This window comes from Ursus americanus, chromosome 11, assembly GCF_024610735.1.
Source record: "Ursus americanus isolate L20-20 chromosome 11, mUrsAme1.1.p, whole genome shotgun sequence".
Classification (NCBI taxonomy): Eukaryota; Metazoa; Chordata; class Mammalia; order Carnivora; family Ursidae; genus Ursus; species Ursus americanus.
Window position 1 is genome coordinate 19012521 of NC_142137.1, and position 21309 is coordinate 19033829.

Consider the following 21309-nt stretch of genomic DNA (forward strand, 5'->3'; position numbering starts at 1 on the left):
AAAATAATAAATGATGAGGAAAATACCATATAGTTCCAATCACAATGTGTGAATTAGCTTTCTTGAAAAATAATACTTCTAAACTATGAGTATGTACTTCACATTTCAAGAAAGCATAAAGTCAATACTTATTTCACTCACCATGTTATTTTCCATCAATAATATGGCCATTTGCAGAAATGTGGAATAAGAACTGTATTTCATGTGTATAATCAAACTGTATTTGTTAAAGTATTAGCATTTTTTTATAGCAAAAGGATTTGATTACAAGTCATTATTTATCTTATAAATATGGCTATGAATTAGGTATCTTACAATGAGGAAAGGACATGTGGGAACCGACATGTACATTAGAAACCCAACTAGAGGACTCCGAAGTTTAAAATAAATTTTTTTCTGGCCAGTTATTTTAATACCGATCTGGTTCCCCCAGAACATTCACTAAGAGATTGACAAATCTACTCATTGAACCCTGCTGTGTGTTTAGAACTGGCTAGTTTGCAGATTATGAAATGCGTCTTCTCATTTAATGGAAGCATGTAATTCCTTCAAACAGACCTTTGAAGTAGGGTACTTGTTGAAGACTCTGAAAATGGCTAATTCGGCCGCAACAGTCTTTCCTGATCCAGTAGGTGCTCCAAGTAGGACATTACAGTCTGTGTGATACAGTGTATGAAATATCTGTGTCTGTACAGGGTTAAAGTGGCTAAAGTTGTACAGTGCTTCATATGCTTCACATCCCAAAGCTGTGATTGGTAAAGGCTGAAGATCCAGTAATTCTGAAAAGTCGAAAGAAGTACTGCCATAACTGGAAAAACGCACAATACTAAACACTCTCAGGAATAAATTATAACAATCCTTAATTCATTGGAGGGGGAAAAAGGCCTAACAAATTTTTATATACTAGTTACATATCTTTTTATCTTCCTGTTACCATATTTATAATATTGACATATTGGAGGCTTTTCTGGGAGAGTTCCCCATATACCAACTCTAATATGACTATATGGCTCTTTTCCAATCAGGAAAGTAATCTGAATGACAGGTATATGAAAATATACGTAGTGTAGAAGAAAATTAAATCTACCCCAATCTGTAGAAAAAGGAAAACCATCTGCAAACTGCAGTACTAGAATGGTTACCAATAATAAATTTCCTTTGATCTGTTAGAAAACTGACCAAACCAGAATGGTTGAGTGAGCTATTGGTTTAGACAATGTAAACTAAAATAAACTTAAAATAATTACAGGAAGAAACTTAGGTGGGAGTTTCAAATCAGAGAATGAATGGGTAAAAAAGAACTGCATTGAGAAAACACTGAAAGAAACAAATTTAGTTGTATCTCATTATATAAACTAGAGGTCTAGGAGATTAGACAGTTAAAATGATTTAGAGAAATGAAGTTATATACTCTTGAAATTAACAGACACTGTATTGTCCCATAATCCAGAAAAGTATCAGTTAGAAAACTAGAAGGCAACTTTACTCTCAGGATTCTTTCATGGAGGATGATTCTACCCATTTGAAGTTTGAATAAGGAGGAAAAAAAAATCTGTAAGGGGACATGGTGATCTGTATCTGTGTGAGATATTCATCAATTTCAAAACAGAAAGTGTAGAGAATTCTCAAAAATTGTACTTAAAGATAAAAAGCTTTTTTTAAAATATTATCTTAGCCCCACACCTCTGTTCTATTACATAGGTAATTGAGAGCTGAATGCATAAATTTCCTATAGCAGATTATAGTCTACTAAATTTTCTGTAGTACTGAAAATCAAGAAGGGAGGAAGTCTTAACTTGCAATGCTAATCAAAGCATAGACATTCTTAACAGGAACTAAAAAATAAACATTTTGGTTTATGCTGACAATGCTAAATTATGATGATTCACTTCTGTGAAATGTGAGGAACTTTCTTGTTTGATTTAGGCTCAACAGGGTGCCTACACACACCCACATAATCACACACCCATACTCACACCCACATTCAGCCAAATAGAACTGGGAATCATTGAGGTTACATCATGCATTTCTAATATCAACTGAGATATCACGGTGGTGCATTTACTGCTTTTTAAAGTGTAGTCAGAAGTCAACTAATTATATAAATAAGGTGATATGTGCTTGGCCACTCAACAGAGAAGTGATTAAATGAGCATTAAAATATACTGTTAATGCATGTTAAAATCAAGTACTGCACTCAACGAGATCTAGTACTGATGATGGTAGCATATATTTTAAAATTAAAGCAGCAAACATTTTTATATATTTTGAGATTATAGATATCATATAGGCATATTTGATGGAAGAAAAACAGAAAGGTCCTCTTCAATGAGTTTATCAGTAGACACTGCAATCTCATTATTTCTCTATGTTGACAAAATTTTAGTTCTGTCAAGATATCAAAGTGATTTTAAGCTGTAGTCTAAAGTATTTCTCTTTAAGATAAGCTAAGATAATAAACAAGGTACACATCTGACAAAAAATGGCAAAGATTAAAGTCACATTAATGTCTACTTTCATTTCCCAAAGGACTGTTAAAAAATGTATTCATTAAAAGTAGAAAGGAATAACATTTTTATTTTGAAAACAGTTTGTTTTCAGAGGAATTATATGAAAAAAAATGACCTTTATTTTTCTCTAAGTTAAGGGCCTCTTGAAATCATTAATCATCAATTATGAATTCTCAAGAAGAACTACACTTAAAAACTACATTAATAGCTTAATCTAAAGATATTTTAAAAATAGAATATAGGGCACTTAAAAGTACCAATATAAACATTTATTCATAAAATTCTGCTTCTTTAAGAAGTCAAAATATAAAGGCACTTCCTCATGTTACAAAAATCTAAAATGGATTTCTGTTAGTTACGACAATGAAAAACTGTTACATGATATTATAGATTACTGTATTCCCTTTTATCATATTACCATGGGGGAAGAGAACCAATATAAAGGGTACATCTTGTTTGTAGGATGAATGACTTGAGGTATAGTGAATCTTTTCTGTAATGATATCACAACCTGACTCCTTAATATTAGCTCTTTTTTTTCCTTTTGGTGTAGAAGCACACTATATGGACGAAAAAGAACCTACAATTCACTTTAATTAATTCAATTTAATTAATTTAATTAATTTAACACACCAGAAATAAGTTTAATAGCAATAAATGCAAACAAAAAGGATACCTCAAAAGCTTCCCAGAAAGCACAGATTAAATGACAATTACTACTTGCAATGGAAAAGGAAGGAGATATGGAGATGTTACAATGTCTCCAATGTAATGATTGTATTTAAAATAGAGATGAAGGCCGGCACCTGGGTGCCTCAGTTGGTTAAGCATCTGCCTTTGGCTCAGGTCATGATCCCAGGGTCCTGGGATGGAGCCCCATATCCAGCTCCCTGCTCCACAGGGAGTCTACTTCTCCCTCTGACCCTCCTCCCACTCGTTCTCTCAATCTCTCTCTCAAATAAATAAAATCTTTTTAAAAAATAGAAATGAAGACATAATAATACAGAAGTAGTGAGTCTCCAGATTGTTAGAGCTATGAGAATTGAACTAGGCTTAATGTTTTGGAACTCAAACAAAATTAAGACCCACCATTAAGCTCTACCAAATGTATACATAGATTTGATTTTGGAAAGTCTTTTTTCAAATTATATTGACAAATAAGTTGGATTCCGATTCCGATTTTGCAACTTTAATTAAAACAACAATATCAATGCTTCAAGTTACTATTCAATATGTTACCTGTATGGGGAGGATGTCTCTCTGGTAGAATCAGATGTTGAAAGTTGATAATACATACAGCCTCAGCTCCTAACCATCTATCAGACACTGCTCGGATGTAATATTGGGAAGGCAAGGGCTCAAAAATAGGGATTGTAAATACCAGAAGTTGAGCTTCTTTACTAATGACCTACATGAAATAAAGTCTCAAGTGAATATGAATATTCTGATATCATAAAGGCCTTCTTAGTCTATTGTTAAGAAAATGTTATATATAGCAACATAGGTACTAAACATAAGAAAATATCTTGGGTTTCTAAATAGCTGAGATATTTAGGCACTTCAGAAATTGATACATGGTTCCCTTCTGAGGACACCTGATATTATAGAAAGTAAAATTTACACTTAATCGATATTATATGTATATCATCATGTACTAACAGATTACCAGTTTGACTCATTATCAGAATTTCCTAAATTTCATTCATTAAATTACTTAACTCTATGATTTTTACTGAACTATTTACTTAATATTTTTCTTTAAATTTTACCACTACCTTAAGTGGAGTAACAGAACTTAGCATAAATAGAAGGTAATCATGAAAACAAACACTGCTATGAAATTCTACTGCTGTCCACCCAGGGTTCCCAGCCTAAAGTTTGTTTTCTTTTTGAGAAAAAGAGAAATCTTGGATGAAGCATCACAGTTAAAGATATGCTAGCATCAAATTGAGTCTTTCGGGATTTATAAAAAATTTAAAAAAATGCCTTTTCACAATGTGAGTCAATACTCTTTAGTATTTTGTTTTTGTAACATCTAAAGTTATTAATTTTTATTTATTTAATTTTATTTACCCATTACATTATTTATCTCATCCATTTGACATATTTCACTCCTCTGGAAGTCATGCCTTAAGCCATGATAAAGATTACAATTCAATTTCTCAAACTAAGATCACATTGAATATATGAATACAATAACATGCAATTCCTGTTATCTTTGAAACCAAACAGAAACATAAATAGAAAAAAAAAAGACTTTAAGGGCACTATGCAATTATAGAGAAATAGGTAAAAACAAATTATTCAGTTTATATTTTCTTCTTTCTACAATAGCAACATAATAATAGACACACTCATGTTTACCTGTTTTTTCAGAACTAGAAAATACTCTGAATGATAAATATGATCATTTGTAGGATCTTCTACCCAAATCCACCAAGGTTCTCCTACTGTCCCATGGACCTAGAAGAAAAATAATATTCTATACTAAGTATATTTTAACTCAAGTAAGGGATATTGTTGTTTGCAAATCCAGCACCTATTCTCTTTTTAAAATAGCTTTATTGATATATACTTTACATAAAAAAGTTTACTTACTTAAAGTATATAGTTTAATGGTTTTTACAAAGCTTTTACAACCATCTCCATAATCTAATTTTAGAATTACCCCCAAAAAGAAACCCTGCACCCATCTGCAGTCACTACTTATCTTCCCTCATTGTCCCAACCTCCAAGCTTGACAACCACAATCTACTTTATTCTGTAAAGATTTGCCTATATTGGACATTTCATATAAATAGAATCATATAATATGTGGTCTTCTGTTACTGGCTTCTTTCATTTACCATGTTTTCAAGGTTCATTCATGTTGTATCATGTAACAGACTTCATTCTTTTTCGCTGACAAATAATATTCCGTTGGATAGACAGATATGCCATATTTTGTGTACTCATTCTTCTTCCTCTTTTTTTCCTAACAAAGCCCAGTCTTGTTCAGTGTTCATCTCTCTCTTACGTAACTCAGGAGAAGGTGACCTCGACTCTCAGGATGATTTTTGTTAGTCCAAGCCAATCAGCTTACAGTATTCCCCTTATAACAAACAGCTTGTGGTAAGGGAAAGGCACATGCCCAATACTGGCTCAATTAGACTGAGGAAAAGGTCTTATGGTTCATGCTCTGGGTTGATGAAGTAGGGGTGTGTTCACCTTTCCCTGTTAAATGTGAACAAGGAAGTATAGAAAACATTTGGAAAGTAGCCAAAAGTGTCGCAAAAAGATGGGCCCTAAAGGGTAGCATTACATAAACTCAATCACCTTTAGGGCCTATTCTACTGGTGGACCTTTTATTACGGAAGATAATATATTTTTTTGCATAAGTCACTTTGAGATAAGTCAGGTTTTCTATTCTTGCAGCCAACAGCATTCTAACTGATAGAGCTTACTATACAAACTATTAAGTATCTATCTTACTAATGAATTAAATCAAACTGTGGAGGATGTTTTTATGGATACTGACAGAAGAAACCAGTATGAGAAAAAGGAAATAAAACTTTTACACATTTCAAAACCCCTCTATTAAATATTAAGTGAAATATGAGTATATGGCTAACTAATTTTGTATTTCATGTAAAATTTTATGTTTATAGAAATATTAAATGTAAGTTTACATCATTTAGCTCTCACAGAAATTGTGAGAAAGATAATTATTATTATTATGCATGTTTACAGATAAGAAAACTGAAGGAATTACTGGTTAGGACAGTTTAAGACCAGTGGTAGATTTGGATTACGACTATGGTTGGATAATTTTTAAGCATGTTGATATGAATACAATTAATTTGCATTAAAGATATACTAATCATGTCAGGTAATGTAGAAGATACTTACTTATACTTAATCAGAACCTTATAATAACCATGTAAAGTAGGCACTGCTACTACAATTATGGATTTCCTTGTTTGCCTCCAATGGCTTTTTGAAAGAAAGGATTGAGACTTATTTGTTTTTGTACCTATGATCACTACTCTACTGTAGTCTTTGTACAGTAACTGCTGTAAAGATAGACCTTAAAAAATGTTGATAGAATAAGAGGATCCAGAATAGATCTTCATATGTGTGTATATATATGTATATATACATTAAATATATATATATATATATATATTTAAGATATATATGTATATTTAAGATTTCATATATATGACATAGGTAAAAATAAAGCTAACTTATAAAATATGGCCAACCATTTGTACATATTTTCATAAGTGATTAGATTCTGAAATAGTTAAGTATGAGAATACCAGGGTGGGTAGGGTATTGCAAACAGATGTGACTAACTATAAACATAGTGACCATAACGCTTCAGATTTAGAATAGAAGGGGTAAAAACAGAAACAGGAATGTGATGGGTGCCAAGGAAGAACGTTTTCAAGAAGGACAATGTATAGTGCTGAATGTTCTGAGAAGTAAAGAAAATAACTGAGAAAAAGTAATTTATTATGGCAACCAGTTAGGTTTTCGTGATTACTGAGAAAGTAGTCTCAGCAGGAAAGAAACTGGTGACCAGGAGGAAAATATAGAATACTCTTTCTATACATCGAATGGTAAAGAGGAGACTGACAGTTTGAGAAATATTAGGATTTTAAAAGGGCTCTTTAAGCACAAAGAATCTTGACTTTTTAGTAGGCTAAATAAGTAGAGCTGGCAAAAATGAAGATAACAGAAATTAAAGAAGACAGAATTATGCAAAGTCTTTATGTAAGTGAATCCACTAAACTATTGTTCAATGTTGAACTTTCAGGGTATCTAAGATGTTCTGAAGAGGTCTCATTGGTTGCTGTATTAATATATTATATCATTTTTTTTCTTGAGGATGATAGCAAATATTACTACAATGCTTCAAATGAATCTTCAATACATATTCTTCTTAGAGTTTTCTATATGCCTTTTGGACAGATGTAAGGAGGTATACTTGAACCTGCAGCACAGATAGTTTTGCTTACCATTGATACAGATAATTTCTACTTTTACCTGATCATTCCAAGTAAAATCAGGACAGACACTGAGTGTCACTCGGAGGACGGTTCGTGTGATGGGCTGAATGGATGCTTCCATTGTAACAGAAGGAATCTGATGAACACATTGTTTGACCTTGAGTCCAATATTCACATGATGCAGCATGTGACCTGTAAGGAAAACACACAGAAGAAATGTGTTCAGACAGAAAAAAGGCAATATAATCTGACTTGTAAATGGGATTTCAGAGAAGGTGGTTTTATTGCCTGTTTTATGATTTGCTATGTAGAATAGTTGACATTCTTGACCTGGCATGTTTGAATATTTAGTAATAGTTAACTTGAATTAGCAATTCATAGCTCTGAAAACCAGTATCAAGGTTTCTTCAGCTATTAATAGGGTTCTTAAAATTACTGAGACTTGACAGTGTTCAAACTACTATAAACAGTTCCACTTTTCTCCTAGTTAGCTCATGACACATTAAAAAATTTAGTATTTTGTGAAAATAGCCATTAATTCACACAAATTCTATTTCTCAACTCTATAACTATGATGGGAAGTGCTTTAGTAATCAAACACAAATCACCCATCCAAACTCATTTCCAGAAAAAAATAAAGCTAAAATATAAAATATGGTTAATGTAGCACAAACTTAACCACTTATACCTATTATCATAAATGATTAGATTCTGAAGTAGTTATGTATGGGAATGCCAGGGTGGGGAGGGGGTCACAAACAGATGTGACTGACTATAAACATTTTCCTACTTGAGTCCAAGCAATTAAGTGGAAATAGATATATTTAATAGTATCAATATTTCTTATATATCTTGGTTCCTCGTAATATAATTTTTTAAAGTACGTTTATGAACAAATCAAAATGTTCTATGTTCACCAGAATTTGAAACTAAAGTGGTTTTCCTTATTTTGATAAAATATTTACATATGTTATCCCAAAGTAAGTAATCTTAACTTCTCTAGTTAATATCCTCAATTTCTGTTTTTATTGATACCTTCTACCATTCTGTCTTAAAGTGTTCTTACTACACAAGTGAAATAACTACCTCAGTCTCTCCCACCACTGGACCTTTTGCTAGAGTAGTCCTCCCCCTTATTTCTCTTCAGCCTGACTCCCTTCATGTGTAATGTCTATCCTATTCAGAATCTGGAATATTAACTAATCAATACATTGTAAGTTTGTCCAATAAAATGTTAAGGTACATGGAAATGTATGTAGGAATATTTTTTTGACGCCATGTGATAAAAGCAGAAGAACAAATGCTATTTACATACTAATACCAACTGGATTTAAAACAGTAAAAAAATTTATCTTGAGTAATGTGAAAACGCACAACAGTTTTCTTTTATATCTAATAAAATATTTTATTTGTATGGAACAATACATTAAAACATTTTTGCTTCCTTCTTACCTATTTCATCTTTCCTCATGTCTTTCAGCTTATCCACAGTAAGATTTTTTTCTTCTAATCTTGTTAGAATGTGTGGTGGTAAGACTGAAAACTGTCTCAAAGGGCTAGCCCAACCCCAAAGCCTCTTGTCAATGACTTTACTAAGATTCAGGAGCCTGTAGGTCATGGCAGGCCAACGTTTCCTCAGAGCAATTTCAAAAAGAGCACGGACAATTCTAGCCGCATTCTGAAGAATAAAAAGGGGGATGGTGGTTAGGTACACTGCGCTTTAAAATTTCTCAAATTTGTCATTCATACTCCGTTTTAAAAGAAGCATGCCAAGTTGCAGCCTTTAATTGTGGGCAACATCTATTGTCATAGAACCCTAATTACCTTTATTATTTCTACATAAGAATAATCACATCTTTCATAGGTGATGTTATCTTGTTAAATCTCAGATGGTAGTCTCATACCCAAGTTCTTAGGAAACTCCACCCTATGCCCCTTAACGAGGAATGAAGGAGGAAGAGATAAAAGGTGTGCGTAAGACTTAAAAGACTGTTGAGGCCATCTAGAATATAAGATACAGCCAAGGATACCCTTGGGTATATAGGGGAACGATTAAAAGTCTACTTAAGAGAAATAAAGAGGACTTTGGGATCCATTCAGACAAAAACATTAGTGCGAGAAGGGTGATAAAGGAAATCCTGATGAGTTCAGCTACCTGTATTAATGGCTCCCTACAAATCAAGCAACACCTTAACTGCTTTATGTATCTCATTTAATCTGTATATTATCTCCTTTAATCTTTATGGCAACGGCATTCAATTCATCTTGATATTATGATTTTATACACGAAGAAAACAGAGCTTGGTGAGGTTAATAATTTGACCAAGGTCACACAGATGGTGTCAGAGTATCTATTCAAAGCCAGGTCTAAACAAGTCCAATTTAACTCCAAGGTTCTAAATTCGGTGATCAGGAAAACTTCATTAATAGACACATAGAAAGTTACAAGGATTGAATCCCTTTTAATATCTTTACAGTTGGTTTCCATTTGTTTTGCCTCCTTCGCTCTATCACTAACTTTTCAGGTTATCTTACTGAAGATTGTTTTTAAAGTCATGAACTTGGGAGATACCTCACAATCTCAAACGACATCTATATCTGAAAATGAAGAATGTTAAAATCTGGTCAAAATCATAAAAAAGAGATGAAAAAGAGTGAAGATTTTAAATAGCAAATAGGTGATCAGGCTTGAAATTACATGGTAAAAAATGATCATAAGAATTAAGGGCTTTGGTTTTCCATTTTATATAAAATATGTATTTGTCTCTTGACAAATCTGACTACGTTTTTACAGTATTAGAAATTTAAGAAGAAAAATGGTATTTAGAAGTATGAGGACAGTTCTGATATCCATTAAAAATTACAGGATGACTTTTATCAGGCCCAGAGAATGATAAATACAATGCACATTTTGATTACTGTATCTACCAAATAGGTCTTCTTCCAGCATCATTCCTAGCTGTTCTTGTAAGAAGATGTCAGGCTAATTTTCCCAACTGTGTTTGAAAGTATGTTATTTTTCAATGTTAGAACCTATAGTTGTTCCCTAGAAGCTAAAAGAAATAAAAGGAGAAATCCCATGTGAGATATAGGCAGGCATTTTAATTTGGAATGATATAAATTGGGAATAATGATCAAAGTCTCTAACATATGCAGTTTAGAGAAGCTAAATAGAGGCTTCTTTATAAAATCATAGAATTTTGGTTAAGGATTTATCTCAGGGGCTGAGAGAATCAAGTTTTAGAAATATAGAAGGGATTATTATTTTACAGAACTGAGAGGGTGGTTGTGGAACTGTTGGTGGCTTATGTTTAAAATATAAACTTAACAATAATTTATCTAATGCATTCAAGGATGATAGACCGACAATAGCTATTTAAGAAAAACCAGGATGCTCTGAGATATAACCTTAATTTTCTGAGACTGACTTTCGGGGCACCAATCGTGAAGAAACCCAAAGTTTTTATTGTAAAGCAATTCGTGTGTCAGTCTTTGATAATTATCTTCATAATCTTGAATCAAACAGAAATGTGGCCAGATTATTCAACCAGAACCCAGAAAAGCTTTAACTTTTAGTTTAGCCATTAACTATTTCAATATAAAATCATTAGAAAATGTAAAATGACAACATCATTTTTCAGACAGATAAAATAAGTTAGAAACAATGGTTCCTATACAAGTCACAGGGTTTAGAGATTATAAATCATATATAAATTTAGAGATTATAAATTATATATAAGTTTTCTATTTATATTATCAGGAAACACATGTGTCCCAAGATACTAAAAAAAAAATTTTTTTCACCACATCCGTATTTGGTTTATATAGTATATGAAATCATCACCTGGTTCCTTGGTTACTTTGATTAAATTATTGAATTCATTCAAATTGTTTACCAATATATCTTGGTTCATGTTTGCAAATATTTCACGTTTACAGTTATTTCAAAGCACTCCTGAGTATTCATGGCTGTTAATAATAATTTATTTAACACAAACATACTTTTTCTATATAAAGTCTTTGAACAAAATTACCAACATAAGATACATAGCAGAATAGTTTCTACATTTAAATCAGATTGAGCTTTTATTTCTCTTTAACTTAGAGAAGGCACTACTCAATAAATATGATGAAAAAGGGATTATTTTTTATTTTTATTTTAATTACAGTATAGTTAGCGTATAGTGTTATATTAGTTTCAGATGTACAATATAGTTATTCAACACTTCCATCACTCATCACACTCCTTAATCCCCTTCACCTATTTCACCCTTCCCCCCACCCACCTCCCCTGTGGTAACCATCAGTTTGTTCTCCATAGTTAAGAATCGGTTTCATGGTTTGCCTTTCTCTCTTGAAAAAAGTATTCTTGATAAGTATAAAGTATTTAAAAAAAAATGTCTAGAAGGGAAGCCTCATTTGAAAGGCAAATAGTGCAAAAAATAACCTGCTTTACTTCACAACAAGGGTTTGAATATAAAAACATAAATGCTACAATATTTTATACTACAGTATTAAAAAAACATACATTTAATGAGCTGTAATTTAATGAATAATTTTCCTTTAGTTCTCAATTTTTAAGTATCATCAGTATGGAAGAAAGATTACTTTTTTATCAGAGACTTATCAGACTGAAAATATGGTATGAGGTATTGCTATTAAGCCTTATTTAATGGTAAAATAATTTTGGTTATATTTCTAACATTTGGGTGAAGTTACAAAGGTTCCATAATCTTTTACTCTGCTTAAAATATTCTTCTATTATTGCCCTTTGTAAGTAAAAGAAATGAACTTTGTCGTGTAAAGCAGAAAAAACCAAATGTTGATATTTTTAAACTCTAAAATGAAAATAACAGCAACATCAAAAAGAACCAAACCAACCATCAAATCCCACCCCCATTTCTGATCTAATGGCACAGAGGGCATAAAAGATGTGCAAATTAAACAGAACCAGTTCTGCAGTAAAACGGTAATTGGTAGCATGTCATAATGCAATGCATTCATAGTATAGCAATGAATTAGTATCTTGACTCTCTAAAAGTAAACAAGGAAGAGAAAACAGGAAGGGAGTAATATTCTTACTTGTGCAACATATGCAGAATCTGATATAAGGGAGAAACTGTCCATCTCTCCTCGGCTGATATAAGTTTGAAGTAGGATGTTTATTTTCCCATAACTGTTCTCTACACCTCCAGGAGCTGCGAGTTCACAGAAATTGTTTAATAAGGCATCTAGCTCCTCTATTTCCTCTTCTCTGACCTGGAAGAATCAACGTTTTTAAAAGATTATTTGGGTTGATTTATTGAAATTTTTCATATTGAAACTAAACCACATTGCATTTTTTTTAAGGCTTCCATTTTTCAACATTTTTCTTTTGTACACTAATATAATAGTAATTTTTCACAGGTAGCTAATAAAATACAAGAAGAACTATCTTGAGGCTGATACAATTACATTTTATTATTCATCACCAATATTAAAGTTGCCATTGACATATAAAAATTTGATATGCCACAAAAATTAAATCTTCTGACCTCACCATCCTTCAGTTGATGAGATTTCATATTTTATTTGACCAGAGTAAAACCTCTGCCCAAATGGATTAGGGCAAACTTGAATTATCTTCAAATGCATTCATTACAGTCATATATTTTTATATGGTATAAGACATTCATAGCTTAAAGCTGTGAAGTACTGTGATTCACAGTATTAAAGTTTTCACTGTTAATAAGATTAAATTATAATACAGGTACAGAAATACTCATATCTAAGTTTGAATCATGCATGTCCTTTATATTTTCTTCAGTGAACCTTATATTGCAAATAAACCAAAATCTACATACTATATTCTCTGCTAGTTTCATTATTGCAAACCTACTTAAATTATATTTGATTTGCAGTAGAGAGCAAAGAATAATGTCAGGAATGACATAATATCATAATCTAGGATAGTGGACACTGTTGATAAATGGAAGAACACTGCTGGTACTCTAAATGCGAAGTGCCACACAGCTTATACTGTAACAGGAATAACAATTAATTATAAGCTTTTATAAATGAATGAATGTATATAAGCCAAATGCATTTGATTCAGGCTTCAAATAATCTTACCTTGATTTGATCAAATTCTTCAGCTTTGGAGACTATAGCAAAAATATCACTTTCAGTTTTGTGAGCATCAAAGAATTCATTGAAGGTCTACCAAAGAAAGTGTTATATTCAATTAAAATAGAAGATCCAGTAAAATATTTTCAATTAAAAAGTGACTATAAAATCACACTTTTTTAAAGAATATCTGAGCCCTAGACAACGCAGAGTAATTACATCTGTGGTATATTCTTTTTTTTTTTTTTAAGATTTTATTTATTTATGTGACAGAGAGACAGCCAGTGAGAGAGGGAACACAGCAGGGGGAGTGGGAGAGGAAGAAGCAGGCTCCCAGCGGAGGAGCCCGACGTGGGACTCGATCCCGGAACGCCAGGATCACGCCCTGAGCCGAAGGCAGACGCTTTAACGACTGCTACCCAGGCGCCCCTGTGGTATATTATTCTTGATCACTGCTTTAAACATCATCAAATTTAGCAAAGACTAAAAAATTTCCTAAAACATAATTAGCTGGAGAAGACCTTTAGAAGCAAAAAGATCAATAAAATCAGCTATTAAAACCTATATTAGATATTTAAAAAAAATGTTCAGCATAACAGACCAGTCTAGGCTCATTTTCAGCATGGGCATATGGATATCTGTACCATTTGCCAACTTTAAGCTGAACATATATCATAAAATTCAGAGAGGAATAACTAAAATTATGAAATCTGAAAATTCTGGAGAAGGCCTCATAATATTACTAGTGAGGGAATATGCAAATTCAGGAAACTGGGAAGAAAAAAAATCAGTGAAAGACCATATAGAATAAAGACAAAGCTGAAGAAAGGCTACAGTTCTTGAAAAGAGCTGCAAACAGGCATAGGTTGGCAGGAACATACTACCCAGTGGGAAAATGAGAAAGGTTACTTAGTGGACAAAAGAGTGCAAGTGAGCATGTGAGCAGGTGACAGAATCAGTAGAGAGCTAGGGGCAATGTTTCGGGTTGAAGAAGATCAGATCACAGTTGTGAGATGGGACATGTTAAAAGAAGAAACCTGAAGTGCTATACAAATGCAAGATTTATTTGGGGAAAGATGAGGAAAAGCTAGTATTCACACAAAGGTGTTTTCTGAAACCTGTTAAATGCATAAACATATGTTAAATAAGTATAGAATGTATATTTCATATTGGCCTAGGTTTTTATATTTCTGAAGAAATTTCACATAAGTGATTTCTATTACTTTTCCAATTTAAAAACATATTTAGGTATCCCAAAAAACGAATTTAAGAAAAAAAAATTCAAACTCTTTCTCTGTAAAAAGGAGAGTAAAAATGTGCTTTAACCCATCTTGGCTTCGAATTTAAGACTCTCCTTACAGGTAATCACTGTTATGTTTTCCCATGTATTAACATATGTAGGTACATATACACGCATGTAAACACACATAAACACATGCATATACTCCTTAAAATGTAAATATCATAGCGGCATCCTATCTTACCCAAGATTACGTTAAAAGGCAACAAACAAGGCTACACTGTAGTCTAAACTATCCTTGAAACCTCTTAAATTGCCCAAATAGTACAGCTTGGTTGACCTGATAATTGCAGTCATTTTTCTAACTCTTGTTTAGCCAGTTATTCTCAATAAGCTGCTATTAATTTTTCAACTTTTATTCACTGATATCATTAAGCCATCATCTCCTGCTTAAACTCATTCAGGCATTCATTCCATAGGTCTCACCCACATGCTCAATGTTTTAGGCTTTGGTGTGCCTACTGCCTAGGATATATTCACTAAAAGGATGGCAAAAGGGTCCTTATTATTTAGTCTTAGTTTTTTCTTGTGTTTATTCAGCATGTTATTGAATTCACATAAGTTAAATGCACTTTGTTCGATTAATTGCTTTTATTATTTTGCATTAATACTATGTTTTGAAGTCTAGAAAGTATTTATATCTAAGAACAAACATATTATTATATTTGTTACACTCAGTATAATACCTCAATGGTGTTGTATTTAATATAGTAGTGGCTGGCAGTTCTACCCAAATCAGTTGAGGAAAAATATCCAGTTCGCTCTTCAAAACGAATCATCCGAGCTTTGTCTAGTTTTCGACCAACTTCAATGACCAACTGTTCTCGATGCTTTGCTAATGTTGGGTCAATCTGTAGGGGGAAAAAAAAAATATATATATATATATATATCCCCGAATATTTCTTTAGAGAGTCATCATTTACAAACATATACTTATTTACGGAAATTGAAATTTTTTGTCGATACTTTAGTTAGAATAAAATTTTTTATTACAATTTTTAAAAGAAGTACATTTTTATAAATTTAGGACATAACTAGAAAATATTTTGATCAATTAAATAAAGTAAGCCTTAAGAATTCATTAAGATTTTTATGTTATCTTTAGGTAGTAATATTTTAGAACCTAAAATTCTCATATGGTCTTATAATTTTTAAGAATATAAAGACCAGAAATTAGATATTAGTAAAACAATCTGCCTTCTCCCTCTCACACTAAAATAAATAGGGATTTAAAAATATCAAGCTATATTCCTACTTCACCAGTTATCTGGAGAACTCACAGTGAGGATGACTTCCTCTGTTAAAGATATAAACAAATAAATGCATAATTATCCTTTCAAGACTATGACTTTGGTGTTCTAGCAGTTTTCATAACTGCTGATGGAAAAACCCATTTTGCCCGTAATAATAATAGAAGCCAAGAGCAAGATGAAGTTGACACGAAATTTTTGAATAGTTTTGAAATTTTATTTAATAGCCTCTTTCTTTTTTTTTTTTTTAAGATTTTATTTATTTATTTGACAGAGATAGAGACAGCCAGCGAGAGAGGGAACACAAGCAGGGGGAGTGGGAGAGGAAGAAGCAGGCGCATAGCAGAGGAGCCTGATGTGGGGCTTGATCCCATAATGCCGGGATCATGCCCTGAGCTGAAGGCAGACGCTTAACCGCTGTGCCACCCAGGCGCCCCTAATAGCCTCTTTCTAAACAGAAAAGACATTTAACATAAGATATTAATAAAAATTCTTAAATATTGTGATGTGTTTGTATGTGTGTAAATATGTGTATCTATGTATACATATATACAGGCACACACATCAAGTCCTGAAGGTCATGCTCTAGTCAGGAGTAATAAATATGACCTTTAAATGTTTTTTTTTTTTTAATATTTTATTTATTCATTTGTCAGAAAGCGAGAGAGAGCACAAGCAGGGGGAGAGGCAGGCAGAGGGAGAAGCAGGCTGCCCGCTGAGCAAGGAGCCTGATTCAGGACTCGATCCCAGGACCCTGGGATCATGACCTGAGCTGAAGGCAGACGCTTAACCACCTGAGCTTAACCACTAGGTGCCCCTAAATATGACCTTTAAAGGGAAGGGAGGGGAGTATAAAAATTCTTTAGAAATCAATTAATGAATTAATTCTATTCCTTCTAACTTAAATTTTGATGGTAGCTTATTCATACATCAAATATAGCTAAAGTAAATTTAAAAATTAGAAAAACGAGGCAGAGGAAAGCCAAATGTAGGAAAGATGGAATCAAAAGCTATTAGCAAATACAAAAGTCTTAAATATTTGCTATAGATGATATACTGTATGTATCAAGCTCATATTCCAAAACCATTTTGCTCATACATGTCCTAAACCATTAAAAATATGTTGGACAACATTGTTTGTGTTAGTTCACATGAGTTTTGTGGCTATAAATTCTTACTGAGTAATAAAATAAAAACATGTAAGTAAAAAGAAAATTAAAAGGATAGGAGTCTCTGAACCCTGAAGAGAGTAAAACTATGTATCTCAGAAGGAAAAAAATCACTTTCTTTATATTAGAAAATTATACAAAGATGACTTCTGATATTAACCTAGTACTTAAAAAATCAATTGATGTGTTTATGTTGCCCAAAGATTTGCAATGGCTTAGCCTATAAAAATATGTGCTGTGCTTTGCCTTCCTCTACCCCTTCAGAATACTTTCAGAGTGCCACTGACTATTTTCACAAGCCCGTATTTGCAACAAGATCTTTTTTTCTTTTCCTCCTAAGTCTCTAAGTTTCAATTCTCCCATGGTCAGATCTACAGCACAGGAAAAAGAAAAATGACAAAAAAGATTGACAACTTCTTTGACAACACAATGGAATATATACAAAAGCTAAGTTGACAGTAAATGGAGGAAAGCTGTAATTCTCCGAGTTCAATTCAGCTTTGCTACTTTTGACTTAACACTAGTGAATATCCATATGATGATGGTGAAATAATGTTCTCATTTGAGAACTGATTTTATCCGTCATTAGGGAGCATTTACATTACATCAAGCAGGTTCTAAAGAAAAGCCAAGGTCTCACAGAATCTGTAAGCCGTGCATGTGGATCACACAACTGTAAAGTTCACAGGAAGATGTGCTACTATATACACTTGATTTTGTCACTGTGCTCAGTGGAACTGATCCAAGCCTCCAAACTGCTAATTACTCATTAACACTACCTTTTAATTTAGGAATAAGGGCTTAGAAGGGACTTGATAAGAGGAACATACTTAATAAAACATAAGCCTATTATTAAAAGTGATCTGTAATCTTCCTCATGTCTGTCTAGTTTGCCCTAAAACCTTGATTTATTATAGTTTTTTAAAAATCACAGCCAAGGACACCTGGCTGGCTCAGTCAGTTAAGCATCTGCCTTTAGCTCAGGTCATGATCCCAGGGTTCTGGGACTGAACCCCACATTGGGCTCCCTGCTCAGTGGGGAGCTTGCTTTCTTCTCCCTTGCCCTCTGCTGCTCCCCCTGCTTATGCTCTTTCTTGCTCTGTCTCTCTCTTATTCTCTAACAAATGAAATCTTTAAAAAAATAAAAATCACAGCAAAATATTAACACCAAATGGAAATGTACCTGAATAATAAACTGATAACAATATAAAGATTAACTTTTTAGTATCCATGGGAAAAGAGATATAGAGTGAAATAATTATAGGAGGGAAATTTAATTTTCCTTCGTATTTTCTAAAAAGACTAAAGCTTTTTGTTTTTCTTCCAGGTACCTAACTCTATTCATGTGAGGCAGAAGTAGCAAATATTTAGCCTCATATCATAAAAAGATTACAAAACCAAAAAAGGTGGTCTGATTTTTTTTATAAATGCGTTTTCTACCTGATAAGCCTTGTGACTGATGCCATATACTAATGGATTTGCTCTCATCCGTACATAAAGATAAGTGTAACTTATCCACTTCACCGCTTCTTCCACATTAGTAACTGTTCCCAGAGCAATCTGCAAATCAAAAATATAACAAAAATTAAACTAATGCATTAAAGTTAGATAGAAACATTATATCAAAGGCCATTTTGTCAAAAGTTAAGTTAAAATACATCATTATACTGTACTTAAAAGAAGGTAAGTACAATTACGGGACATGACACTTCTCCAATTAATTAAAAATCAGTCCTGCCTCATTTAATCAAGAACGGTACCTTGGAAATGCTATCTTCCAAAAGGGAATTTACTCAATATTATGGCACCTGATTATTTTCCCCTAAATAGAGTTTAATTCTATATAGCACTGAACAGTCAATAATTTAAAAACACAGTAATAACATATAAGATCTGTGTAATAAAGAGAAAGGAATGATTAGAAAGTGGTATTAAAACAAAATTACAATGAAAAGTTTTCTTAAAAATACATTTCCTCAGCCCCTAGATCTATAGGTAATCATTTACTTAGCATTCCTTAATTTAAAAATTCATGCAAGTTGTGAAACTTCATAGTTCTATAATTTTTCCTGAACATCTGGCTGAAAAAAATTAAATTTCTTAATAGTTTAATCACAGGAGAGATGCTTTCCACCTAAATCATTACATACTAGGAGAAAGAAAGGAAGAATAAACTCTTTCTTTTTAACACTGAATATTAAAGAAAATAAAACTTTTATGTTTGTTTAATTCCTATAATTTTTAATTCTGTATAATTTTGTGAAATAAATGTGGACGCTTAGCTATCTTTAGTTAGTTGAAGATGAGATCTAGCAATATATAAAATATCATTATGCTGTTATATCATACTATTAGTTATTAAAAAAGAGAAATAACCAAAGTAAAAAATGATAAGGCAGATTCTAACTATTCACTTTAAATTTATATGAACTTAAAATAAGTCAGAGAAAGACAAATACTACAGAGTCTCACTTATACATGGATTCTGAAAACATCGAATTCATAGAAACAGAGAGTAGAATGGTGGTTGCCTGGAGCTGAGCGGTGGAGGAACTGGGGAGATGTTGGCCAAAGGCATAAACTTTCAGTTACAAGATGAATAAGCTGCAGGTACCTAACATACAGCATGGCAAATTATAGTTAATAATACTGTATTCTATATTTGAAAGTTGCTAGAGCTTCAATGTTCTCATGAAAACAGCATCAAAATGGTTATTATGGGAAGCGAATATGTTTACTAACTTTATTGTGATATTTCACACTTTTTACACATATCAAACCATCATGTTGTAAACCTTAAACTTACATAATGTCATATGTCAATTAGATTTCCATAATTACATAAATTCACAAATTTACACTAATGTACTTACAAATGACTAAGTCATCCACAATATAGGCAAATACATACATTTCCTAAAATGGGAACTGTAAACTTTTTACAAAATGAAAAATAACAAGACTAAAATGTAACTAATAAGGGAGTTGTTGCCACACTCCCCAAATATTTAGAAACAAGAGAGTTAAAACATTGTCGAGCTTCTCGAGGTAAAGGAAACTAGTTTAATGATAACAGCTAAAAATCTGATCGCGTCTCCCATTTGTGATTGTATCGTTTGACAGCGAAAACTGCATGGATTCTCTTATGACCTATAGGTATTTTAAAATCCTATCGCATGACTCCTAAGAGTAGAAAATTCTATAAAGGATAAAATAGTTTGCTATTATTTTCAAAATCAGATTCAGTCAATTAACATTAATAAATACCGATTGCTACTAATGATACGATAAAGGAAAGGAGGAAGCAGGTACCAGGGAGTGGATCAAGTCATTGGAGTCTTCTAAATGTTCACCAAAGAAACAGACTAACAGACTACCCTGAAAAATGGATGTAAATTCATGATGGTAAATCATATTTCTAGATTAATCTCTGAATGCCACCTAGTGACAAAACAAAAATTTACTTGTAATATCTGCTGTCACCTAGTGGCTACTTAGCACAGGAGCCTTTTACAATAAAAAGTATTTTTCAAATCTCTCTGCAATATATCCATTCATCTCAATAATCATATAGTAAGTCAATAACAAGTCAGTATTATGTAAACCACAATGGATATGGGAATAAACAGAGCGTGATCCCTGCTCTCAAGAAGTTGTCTAGTCATGTGGGTGAGACACATGTAACTAATTAAGATGATACACATGAAATCACCAGTCACAGTGCCTAGTATATAATACATATTCAAAGATGATTTTAATCAAAAACACCTAACATGTGAAACTTATAAGTGCCATCAGATATACAGTGTAAGAGTTTTACGTTCTGTTAAGAAGAAAAAAAAAATCCACCCCAAATTTGGTAATTTTAGAAGACTCAAAGTATCACTTTGTATCCAATTTACCTATTTCAACTTTAGTCTTTAAGGTTATCTTAACTGCTTACATGCGTGTGTTTCTTAAACTGGTTAAAATCATATAAAA

The 21309-nt window shown here is 32.5% G+C and overlaps 1 protein-coding gene across 6 annotated transcripts in view; it reads right to left on the minus strand.

Annotated features, from left to right (window-relative positions):
• ASCC3 (activating signal cointegrator 1 complex subunit 3) overlaps window positions 1–21309 on the minus strand; it is a 329433-nt gene that overhangs the window by 118873 nt on the left and 189251 nt on the right. For all 6 annotated transcript variants that reach the window (XM_087865343.1, XM_045806995.2, XM_045806990.2 and 3 more), the window contains 9 exons: window positions 18769–18888; window positions 15596–15760; window positions 13616–13702; window positions 12587–12763; window positions 8957–9182; window positions 7542–7696; window positions 4875–4973; window positions 3750–3918; window positions 559–779 (listed from right to left, as the gene is read on the minus strand). In XM_087865343.1, coding sequence (XP_087721469.1) covers window positions 559–779; window positions 3750–3918; window positions 4875–4973; window positions 7542–7696; window positions 8957–9182; window positions 12587–12763; window positions 13616–13702; window positions 15596–15760; window positions 18769–18888 — 1419 coding nt within the window. The remainder of the gene's footprint in view (window positions 1–558; window positions 780–3749; window positions 3919–4874; window positions 4974–7541; window positions 7697–8956; window positions 9183–12586; window positions 12764–13615; window positions 13703–15595; window positions 15761–18768; window positions 18889–21309) is intronic.